The sequence below is a fragment of the Magnolia sinica genome, chromosome 2 (assembly GCF_029962835.1).
Source record: "Magnolia sinica isolate HGM2019 chromosome 2, MsV1, whole genome shotgun sequence".
NCBI lineage: Eukaryota > Viridiplantae > Streptophyta > Magnoliopsida > Magnoliales > Magnoliaceae > Magnolia > Magnolia sinica.
Window position 1 is genome coordinate 110486940 of NC_080574.1, and position 11520 is coordinate 110498459.

General features: G+C 40.3%; 1 protein-coding gene across 2 annotated transcripts; it reads left to right on the forward strand.

Moving 5' to 3' along the window:
- The first annotated feature begins 2933 nt into the window (after positions 1-2933).
- LOC131230019 (citrate-binding protein-like) lies at positions 2934-6172 on the forward strand. Of its 2 annotated transcripts, XM_058226002.1 has the most exons (3): positions 2935-3071; positions 3171-3246; positions 5756-6172. In XM_058226002.1, the coding sequence occupies exons 1-3, from the start codon at positions 2965-2967 to the stop codon at positions 6134-6136; spliced, it is 564 nt and encodes a 187-aa protein (XP_058081985.1). In that variant the 5' UTR covers positions 2935-2964; the 3' UTR covers positions 6137-6172. The 2 variants fall into 2 exon arrangements, with proteins under 2 accessions (XP_058081984.1, XP_058081985.1); XM_058226001.1 differs by having other exon boundaries at positions 2934-3246.
- The last annotated feature ends 5348 nt before the right edge of the window (positions 6173-11520 follow it).

Consider the following 11520-nt stretch of genomic DNA (forward strand, 5'->3'; position numbering starts at 1 on the left):
GAAATGAGAAGGGAAGGGCGGTATGTATAGTCTTCAATCCTGGTTTTCATGTAATTCCTTGTGATAATAAGGGAAAAATGTAGTTGAATGGCTGAGATTGGAGATTACCACATGGAATCATATCATGGGTTGGATGAGGTCATAAAAAGGTAATTTTGGGTCAGGAGATAGGCATCGGAGTAAATGCACCTCAGCTGCATACTTAAGGCTAGAAAAATGAGAAATCTACATGCTTGAGGGACATTGCCCAAAAGAGGGGGAGTTCCACTTAGATGGCGGCATCCTGCTTGCTTTCGATCACCACATGGACTCTCTGATATGGCAGGTAGCATTCTCCAAGTGTGTTGAGGCTCTACTATGAGGGTTGTTTCCTTGAGGTTTCAACCATTTCTTTTATTGGGCTTGATTTCGGGCTTGGGTTCGGGCTTAGTTTTAGGTCTGACTAGGTGAGCTGGTTGGGTTATGGGGTTGGGTTGGTTGACTAAGAGAGTTAACTTCGTGAGTTGACTCAAGGTTCTAGGGTTTTATGTTCCTAGGATTTAGCGTTGGGCTGACTGGGTTGACTGGGTTGAATGAGTTGAGTTTAGGGTTCAGGACTGGGGTTCTTAGGGTTTAGGCTTCTAGAGTTAGGGTTTAGGATCAGGGTGCGGTTGTCCATCCATCTATTCAAACTCTATCAGCTTATCAACCTAAGGTGAGGTGTCTGCACACTTGAAATTTTGATCTGATTAAGTTTTGGTAACACATCCTAAAATGGACTTTAGAAATGGATGGCATGGATATATACAACATATAGTCAGGGTGGGGCCCACGGTATGGGTAGCACCCATTAAGGTGTTACCTAGGTATCACCTAATCTGCTCCCACTTGACAGGGAGTGGGTTGGGTGCAGCACCGATCTCATGCAACACGATGTTGCCCCGACTGTGGGGCCCACGTTGATGGGTTTAATATATCCACATTGTCCACCCATTCACACGGATCATTTTGGGTTTGAGACAAAAAATGAAGCAGATCCGATTTAAAGGTTGACCACACTAAAAGAAATATTGGTTATTGAACACTTACCGTTAAAAAACTTATTAGGGCTGGGTTCACATCTTCAAGGAGAAAGGTAAATTTGTTTTCGCTTTCGCCATCGGCTAAGGACTGGGTTCCAACAACTTTGCAGAGCTAAGAGCCATTTGGGATGGGCTGGTCATGTGCTTTCAGAAGGGTTGAGAAAGGTGCAGGTGGAATCAGATTCCAAGCTGATTGTAGATCTTTTGAATGACAGGATAAAAGGGGCTGTAAAATGGGGCTACTAGCTGTCCCGTATCCACAAGATCAGGAGTAGAGGGTTGATTACCTTTGTCCACATCTTCAGGGAGGGGAATGCCACAGCGAATGGATTCGCAAAACTGGGGAGAATTCACCAGTCCTTCTCCTCGTTCTCAGATCACTTGGATATTCCTATTCGTATTCAGGGCCTGGCTCTCCCAGAGAGAGTAGGGCTAGGATCAACCAGACTCTCCCCAGGTAGCTCATAAGGTACAATGGAGCAACGTGGTAGGCTGACTGCTGTTTCACCTCTGGCTTCAGTCCCCTTCAGCCCCATTTTGCGGTTTTTGTGTAGGTAGCTTTCTGTGATGGGCTGGTAACAGTTTTGCATTGGGAGGTAGGAGCGGGTTAATGCAGGCGTATCGTAAAAGTATGGGGTGAAAGCTGTGGGCTGGTTGATTTATGGTTGTTTGGAGTTGTGCCCTGCTTAGAGTTTGGTAGCTTGTTGATGCCCAGTTTCAGTTGCTTCATTAGTTGCAGCTCTCTCTTCTCAAAGCCCTCCATTTCTTTTGATTCTTTTCTTTGTTTCCTGTTTAGCCTTGTGTAGGAGTTCTATATGATAGGCGGGTCCGAAAGCTTTTTGTTGGGGCCCACCCGAATGGCTGTATATCCAAGTTTTCAAATTTCCAAGTTTTCAAAATTTTAAAATTCAGGTGGTAAGTCCACCTTTCCATGAAAAAAAAAAAAAAACAACACGAACTTATTAGGGCCCTCTGTACTGTTTATTTCCCATCCAACCTGTTGACAAAGTCGCGCAGTCCTGGATGAAGATAAAAGACTAGAATGAGCTTTATCGAAAACTTTAGTGGTCTACAGGAAGCTTCTAATGCTCAATCACTACTCTTTCCTACAGTGTGCTACTCTTGAGATTTGAATCTAATTCATTGTTTGTTTGATACACATTGACGATATGGGAAAACGGATGAACGCGCGGCTTGGATGTACTACATATACATCGAGATGAGTTCCAAGGTCGGGGCCGCACCGTGCTCCGTGAGGCGGGGCCTCATCAAATGGGCTCCCTACTTAACATGGTCATCAAAAGCAGGAAAGGAGATTCTCAAAAATAAGTATGGTGTCCCAAGGGAGCACCAAACATGCACTATACAAAAGAGCAAGAGGAAGAGACACTTTCTAGCCTCATGATCCCCGCTGGATGAACAGAACTAGGTCACACTCCCACAGGCGTCAACTTCAGCTCGGTAATCACAGGTACGTGTTTTGTTGTACGTGCCAGGCCCACATGTATGTGTGAGATTCAAGCGGTTCATCGGACGGTCCTCTCCATGTCGTTCCCTTGGCAAAAAATAAAATAAAAAAAAGAAGCCAATCTGTCTAACGCATGGGCTACATGCATGCAAGAGAAATAGACAGATGAAAGAAGTTGAGCAAGATCCATGTTCAATCTACAGTGTGTGGACAATGAGGTCCCCATTTCCACCCAACGCTGTCAACAAAGCTTAGTCCCGCATGATGAGTGGCTTGGATCCCTTACATGTGTGCCAAATTGACACATGTGAACGGAGCGTAGCAAAAAAGTGCACTTCTCATTTCCCTCCAATTACTTACCCTGCATCTATTATAAATGCATAAAGCTCTCTAACGAATCCGACTCTTCTATCACTCTTCTTGAGGAAGAAGAAGATGAAGATGAGTTGCTCTTGTTCTCTCTTCGCTCTCCACTGCTTAGTTCTACTACAATTTTGCACCCACAGAGCCATGGGTTGGGGGCCCACCGATCCGACAGACGGGTTTGTCTCTCTTCCTCTCAACAGCTCAAGCTTCCTCATTCTAAAACCCTATGACTTGCTCGTAAGCGATCGATATAGCTTCATCGATGGTGTCCACAGGCTTTGGGTTTTCGCCACAGACAAGCCTCATGCCCTCACAAGCATCACTGCTCCTCGTACTGAGATTCGAGTACCCGTATACAATCTTAAGCACTATAACTCCCATGCCCTATATTTGCTCTTATTTTTTTGTTTTCCCTTTTTACTTTTTCCTTTGTGCCCAAAAGAAACTAACCAAAAAAAAACGGAGAATGATAAGAAGCAGGGGCACTATAATCTGAAAAATTGTATGGTGCTTTGCGGGCGGTTCTAGATTCTACAGTGTAGTATTATAATCTGAAAATTGCACCGGAAGTAGTTTGGGTCGTTCAAGCTTATAGCTCAATAGTAGAAAAGGCGTGTTTCAACATAGAGTCTCAGGTCCGGGATCAGCTTACCTATTGAAAATAGTAAAAGAAAAAAAAAAAGAAAAAAAAGAAAGCTGTGGACGTCTAATCGATGGTAGAAATGAGAAGATAGTTCAAATTCAACATCTAATTGATGGCAGAAATGGAAAGTAGAAGACTGTCTAAATTCAACAATATATATATGCGCTCGACCTCACGATAAGCCCCCGTGAGGTCGAGCTGCGTGGGCCCCACCGTGATGCATGTCGACCATCAACACCGTGCATTTCACCAATCTACAGCGACTCACAATACACAACTAGTTACCCATGCCAACTACTACCAACCTTCTTGTTGTTGTTGTTTTTCGTTTTCTTTCCTTCTTTCTTTTTTTTTTTTTTTTTTTCTTTTTCTTTTTCAATTTCTTTTATTACAAGGTGCTAATTACATCTGTGGTATCCAATCTGATCACAATGGGAAATGGCGTCTATTCATGCAATGATTTCAATCATAGACTCCCCACATGGTAAACTCGTCACTTTCGCGCTACATCAATGTCATCTTCTCCCTTTTATGTCTTCTGTTGTAGAAGTGAAGCCATTATTGCAGTCTAACTATGGAAGCTGCATAGACAGAACAAAAAAAAAAAAAAAGTTCCTTGATATTGTATGTTGTTGTTGTTGAAGTGATAAAGTCCCTTGATATACACTGATACACCACACTTTAACAGCTTAAGCTTTTGGAGTAAATAGTTGTTTGACATGATATCAGAGCGGAAGGTCCTATGTTCGAATCTCGAGAGTAGCAAATATGCCTCGCTAATATATTATTCTCTCATCAAAATAGCCTAAATAATTAGTCAGGCCTATCATTAGCGAGGAAGGTATATGACCTGTGAAGAAGGTGGTGGCCCCACCATCAACATCATTGAACGTAATCAAACATACTGAATATTTACACTATTTGTCTAACCACTGCCACGCTTAAGATATTACACGCATTACTTATTTTACATGACTAAGAACGGCCTTATTCTACATAACCAAGACTGGCCACATGTACCAATGAATTAATAAAAAAATTCACGACTTATTTTAGGTCACCTAAAACAAATAAAAGGTAGTAGGATATCGCGTGGCTAATCTTTAATAGGATTGATTTTCCCCACTGTCCATCCAGTGGTATCCTCTTCAGTCCCCCCCACATTACATATAAACATAACCGTTCATGGCATCCACGACAAAATTTCTCTCTAGTGTCCCATTTCCATCTCTTCTTCTTCTTCTTCTATTTCTTGTTCTCAAAGAGTTTTTAAGGGAAGGGCCTGAGTTCTTTGTGTTTTTTTTTAGCCTTTGCGGCTACCGCCCTCCTATGCATCATGGTGCAATGGGTTGGGCCTTTAATGATCCCGTGTTTGGGTTTATCCCAGTCCCACTCAATAGCTCGAACTTTGACATTGAAAAACCCTACAACCTGCCCATTAGCGAGCATGGGTCTTCTCTACCGACAAGCCTCTCTCCCAAACTAGTAACACAACTTCCCACAGTGAGAGTTGTATATGAGTAAACAATTTCAAACCCTTCATCTCTCTCCATTAGTTTTCATTATTTGAACCTGGTTTGTCTTTTTTGTGTTCTGTGTTGTGGAAAAGTATGATAGTTGAGGGCTATTTGTTTTTGAGGCACACACCCAAAAATCTGTATAGAAGGTTTGCCATCTAATAAAGTTACGGGTGGTGAGCTCCCACTCTGTTAAAAAATAAATAAATTTTGTTACCATTATAGTTATCAATGTTGTGGTATTCAAAAGCAGGAAATAAAATGATAGAGATCTGGACAGTAATCACTTAAGGACAGTCTGGATCCTTGAATTTGTCAACCTTTGATTCCCTAATCTAGGGACGTGCTTCAAATTCATTGTTTGAAGCCTCAAGGAATTGGCTAGCTAGTATCAGGATTGATGAGTCTGACTTACCTCAAATCTCCAAAATTAAGGATTGACAACTCTGAAAAAGGCATTGCTGCACATTCCAGCTAGGAAATTAAAGGTCGCATCGATTCTCCTGTGATTAGCACCGCTACTAATATGAGACGGCTACTAGTCTTTCTCACTAAACAAATTTGGCAACTAATGTAAATATGACATAAGCAGGGCATTGCAATAATCTCATCTGACAGTTATTACGTCTGCACACGAGACCATTAATTATTAATATTTTTTAATGTCTAAATGCACTGACTTTACCAGTTCCTCACTCAGGGTAATTATTCTTCTGGAGTCTGGCAATTTGAAGGGTATGGATTTGTGCCGAATGGGACATCGGGTGTGTGCATCATGCAGATCCATGGTGCAAGCACCCATGCCACGACTGCGATGGTGAGGGTGTACAATGGTTCTCTCACATACTACCAGAGTCCGGTTCTCGTCCCTTACATCTACGATAGATGGTTCCGCCTAAATGTCATCCATGATGTAGGCAGGAAAAAAGTTAGCATTTTCATTGATGGAGTTCTAAAGTTAACAGTGGATGATCATGGAGCGGCCTCTCATAACTTCCATTGTGGTGTTTATGCACAGAATGACAGATCCTACTACATGGAGTCTCGTTGGAAGGATATCAGGGTCCTAAAAAAGATGTGACTAACATGCAAGCTTGTGACCTTATGTATTATGGTTTTCTTATGAATGTAAGTTTGGTCTGCTTGTCTTAGCTTCTCAGTCAAATAAATCTTGTGTTGTACCATAAAACTGACCCCCGTCTTTCTCTGTCCTTGTAGCTGGTCAATGCCTTGGGCAGCTCCGTGTTTGCTTTTTTTTTTTTCAAACGGAAATTGTATTCCTAAAAGAGAACATTACAGGACTAGACAATTCGGGCAGCCACCGGATCTGAACCAACCTTCGGCGGCCTATCATATCCATTTACATAGTCGGGCGGAAAGCAAACGCCTGCTTCCCCTCCCTAGCTTTTCTAATCGAGCCCAGCCCTACCTTATCAAGCACGACCAGCCTCAGATGATCAGGGGCAGATCCCCGAGGGCCCTGAATTCCCAGTTTCCCTAAATCCTACTTCCCAAGAAGGCTAGCCCATTACCTTCTCTAAGAATGTGGGTAATTCTATTACAAGCTATCTTCTGCAGCTGCCTGATTCTGGCAAGCCAGTAGGAGGAATTCCACAGAAGTTGTGACCGCCCGTTGAAGGACCACCAATTTCGAGTTAGATTCAACCTCCACCTTATGTAGCCCTAGATTCACACTAATGGGCCAACCCATCATGGACAACTTCTTGTTTGCTTCTTTTCTTGATATATAAGGTTCTTGCCCACTATAGAAAATAAATTGAAGGCTGTATGCTTTGTACTACAAGAAACATAGCTTTTAATGACGAAGATTTTTTCGTCGGTAAATGTAGCGTTTTACCGACGAAAAAAATTTTCATCAGTAAACCACTACTTTTACCGACGAAATTTTTTTTCGTCGGTAAATGTTTTCCCAACAGCTGAAAACCGTCAGTAATAATGTTTTTACCTACGAAAAATTTCGTCGGGAATAATGTTATAATTTATTTGATAAAAAATTTTCGCACCATTTTAAAATGTTTCGTGGTAGGAGTTTTACCGATGAACCAAAATCATTGGGAATAATATTTTTTACCGACGAAAAAACTTTGGTCGGTAAAACACTGCTTTTAGGTTTTCCCGACGGCTGAAAACTGTCGGTAATCATGTGTTTACCGACGAAATATTCCGTCAGGAATAATGTTATAATTTTTAAGATAGAAAAATTTTAATTTCACGCCATCTTAAAAATTTTCGCGGTAAGAGTTTTACCGACGAACCAAAATCGTCGGGAATAATGTTTTTTATCGACGAAAAAAATTTCATCGGTAAAACACTACTTTTACTGATGAAATATTTTTTCATTGGTAAATGTTTTCCCGACGGCTGAAAAGCATTCGTAATAATGTTTTTACCGACAAAACATTTCGTCGAGAATAATGTTATAATTTTTAAGATAGAAAATTTTCGCGCCATCTTGAAAACTTTCGTGGTAAGATATTTATATACCTCTCATTTTTGGGCCCCACCATGATGTATGTTTTATATCCACACCTTCCATCCATTTGGAGAGATCATTTTAGGGCAATATCCAAAGGAGTTAAATCCAAAGCTCCAGTGGACCCCAGCACAAAAAAAAGTGGGACAGCGACGCCCACCATTAAAAACTTCTAAAGGCAACAAAAGTTTGTTAGGCCCACTGTGAATTCATGTGGTATATCCACGTCATCCATCCATTTTTGCAGATCATTTTAAGGGTTGAGCCTAAAATTGAAGTATATCAAAATCTCAAGTGGACCATACTAAAGCAAACAGTGGAAGGATTGATTTCCACTATTGGAAACCTTTCTAGGGCATCCAATGATGTTTATTTGTCAACCAAATTGTTCATAAGATCACACTTTGAATGGATAAAGGGAAAACACAAATATCATCTTAATCTAAAACTTTTGTGGGCCCCCAAGAACTTTTCAACGGTAGACTTCAATTCACGCTGTTTCAAGTGGTGTGGTCTGCTTGAACTTTGAATATGATTAATTTTTGGTTTAAAGCCCTAAAATTATATGATAAAACAGATGAACGGAGTTGATATAACGCATGAATGAGGTGGGCCCCACAGAGTTTACTCAGTACACTAACGTACTGAGTTACTCAATATGCAATCTGCTTCTGTCCAAAAGGCCATGAGCTACTCTCTCTCTCTCTCTCACTCTCTCTGTCTCTCTCATTCCTCTCTCTATCTCTCACGCATCCTCTCCCTCCTCTCTCTTTCTCTCTCTCTGTCTCTCTCTTCCTCTCTCTCTAATCTCTCCACCATCCTCTCTTAGTCTCTCTCGCATCCTCTCCCCCCCCCCCTCTCTCTCTCTCTCTCTCTCTCTCTCTCTCTCTCTCTCCTCAGAGCTCAGAAACCTGATTGGAGATCCTACTCGTGATCTCTCTTCCCAACGCTCTCAATCTGTCTCCTCAAAGCTCGAAAACCAGATTGGGGCTCCAACTCAAACCCTCCTCCCATTCTCTTCCTCTCACCTCGAAAGGTAAAAACCCTAACCCATTTACAAGGTCAGTTTGCACATGCAGGGCCCTAATCCCATTTTAAATTTGGGAATTTTGTTACCCTGATCCCAAATCGAATTTGGTGGTTTTGAAATTGGGGATTTGGGTACCTAACTCCCACTTCGAATTTGGGGATTATGGTACCCTAATCACATTTTGAATTTGGGGGTTTTGAAATTGGGGATTTTGGTTCAACAGACTTGTTCTAATAGAGTGTGAGGCACACATTGCACGACCCACCATTTCATCCATCCTGTGTGAGACTGGAAAAGTTATGGGGCCACCATGATGCGTGTATTTCATCCATGCCCACCATGAGCGTGTATTTCAGCAATCCTAGCCTCTACTTTGGGACACTTGATTGATGAATAGGATGGATGGCTGGATTTTTTATTTTTTATTTCGATGGGCAGAGAGGTTGAAATGTTTTTTTTAAAAAAAAAAAAATTTATGTGCCATTTTCGGGAATGCATTGCATAGATAGTAAGCTATTGAAGTGTGTAGGTACTGGCAATTTCTACAGGGTCCATGCATTGGGGTTGGATTATTGAAAGGCCTGTACTGCGTATGTCAAGATTCTAGCCCAACGTGCTGTGAAATGAATGAATTAATATGTTGGAGATTTACTGTCAGCATCTATTATGTACTTTGTGATAATTTGAGCTATTGTTTGCACAAAACCGATAATAGTGTCATCATGGTGCTTTGTCGTTAACTATCACTGGTAGATCATAGCATCCCCCCTTTTGAAATCATGTTGAATTTCTTGACTGTTTAGATTAGGAATGAATCCCAACGGTTTGCGATTTGCATATCAGGTTTTTGGGTTGTTTGAATCGCGTACTTCTAAAATCCATTTCCTTTTAGATGAAATGTGTAACCTTTGGTATCCCTGGTTTGATTAGACATGCTTGCCTCCAAATAGATGTGAAGCGTCTCTTAGTTTAAATGCAGGCAAATGTCTTTTTTCTTTTTTTTTGGTGTGTGATATTTGCTAATGGCATTGATTTTTCATAGTCATGAAGTGATTGTTTTAATCCATTTTTTTAGGACCATTTGATTTAAAAAATCCTCCCTCATCCATCTTTACTTTTTGTTTAGAATATTTGAATTTCTTTCATAATGAATTTTTACTTATAACATGTTCAAGCATCTAATTTGGGCTATTTAATTGAATATGCACATTTTTTTTCAATAAGGTGCAATAGATTCAAAATGCAACAAAAATATCTCTGTTTTTCATAATTTCCATTATGTGGCCATTGGAGTATTCAACTGTGAATGTAGGGCCACAACATGGTGTATTTGAATATGTGGCCTGATTTTTGCAGGTTTATAAAGAGGAAACTAGATGAGTTTGTTTTCCTCGGGAATCAACTACAGGTTTCGTATGCTCCTCAGTTCGAGTCTCTTTCTAATATGAAGGAGAAATTGGAAGGCAGGGGAAAAGAAGTTCTAAGCCCACTAAATTGTGAGTTTCTTCTAAGATTGATATGTGCAGTCACTTGCAAAACTTAAGTCATTGTACATTGAAACAAGCTTTCCCTTCTTTTTTCCTCTTCTTCTATATTTACAAATTGCAGTGGGAAGATCCAAAGGATTAGAGCCTCCCAAGCTAATGTAAGGGAGCTGTTATGGCTTCAATCTTTTAGTATGAGTTCTTTGAAGAATTGCTTTTAATGAACACTATTTTGAATAGAGAAAATACACAATGTTCAGTCAACTAATTTTATTAGGACTAGCAAATTATACATCTGTTGGCTTGCCATTTGGTGATCCATAACTGTCCACGTGGTGGGCCCCATAATTGATGAGGAAACCATCATGTGGTCCTAACCATCCAACATGATCCATGCTTCTTCTCGAACGTGGAACATCATCTCTTACCTCCACTTTCAACCCATCAATTGGATAGAAAGATCATCCATGATGAGTCCCACCAGGTGAATAGCCAAGAGTGCCAAAAGGTGGGTGAGTCTTATGTGTACCATTGCTAGATCAGGTATATAAAAAAACACCTCTCTTGCATTTAATGATTTTGGTGTGATCCCCACAAAGTGGCTGTAGACTACCTAGAAAAACTCATAAAAGTGTTGCAATTTCATCCTCATGAGTTTTACAACCTTCTATCATCTCTTGCATTGACGCATGATGGGACTTGAAACATTTTCGGTAGTTGCAGCCATAATGGAATGATTTCATTGCCAGCGAATTTTATATAACAGATCCTTGCATCAATATTTCATTACAATGATTAATAATGATAGGAAATTTTTATAATAGTCATTGCATCGATGTTTTGTTACGATGATCAACAATCACAGGAAGGTTGAAGAGCTTTGGAGGTTAGTTGCTGAAGCTGCCTACAAGTGATGGCTTTGTAGCATGTTCTTGCTATAAATCTGATAGAAATTACATGTTAGAGAAACAGAGTGATTTAGTTAGGACTGGAGTCATGTATACTAGTAACCTACCATCATTGCATAATGGAACACACATATCAAAAGGTTCCTTTGTTGATCTCAATTTTCTTAATGAGATGTTCTTCCGTGTCCATTTAATGCTGGTGTTGCTATGCTAACTTGACATTTTCTGGTGACATTTCAATGATTTCATAGAACTCCTGCTTCTTTATTGGAATATCTTGTATATTAATGGTAATAAATTGCATCACTTGTAGACCAATTGTAGCAGGAAAGTGGTGACTTGAAAAATGAAAAACTCACTTTTTTTTATCTGCTTTATATTTACAACTCGATATCTAAGATGCTACCATAATTGAGAAGTCGTACATCCACATAAGTGGATCCAAAGTCATACTTATACCCAAGTTTATTTTAACATAAACATCTTCAAGTATGAGCTCTAAACCAAACTGATTATGGTATGTATTTCCTCTCATGGACTGAGACATCC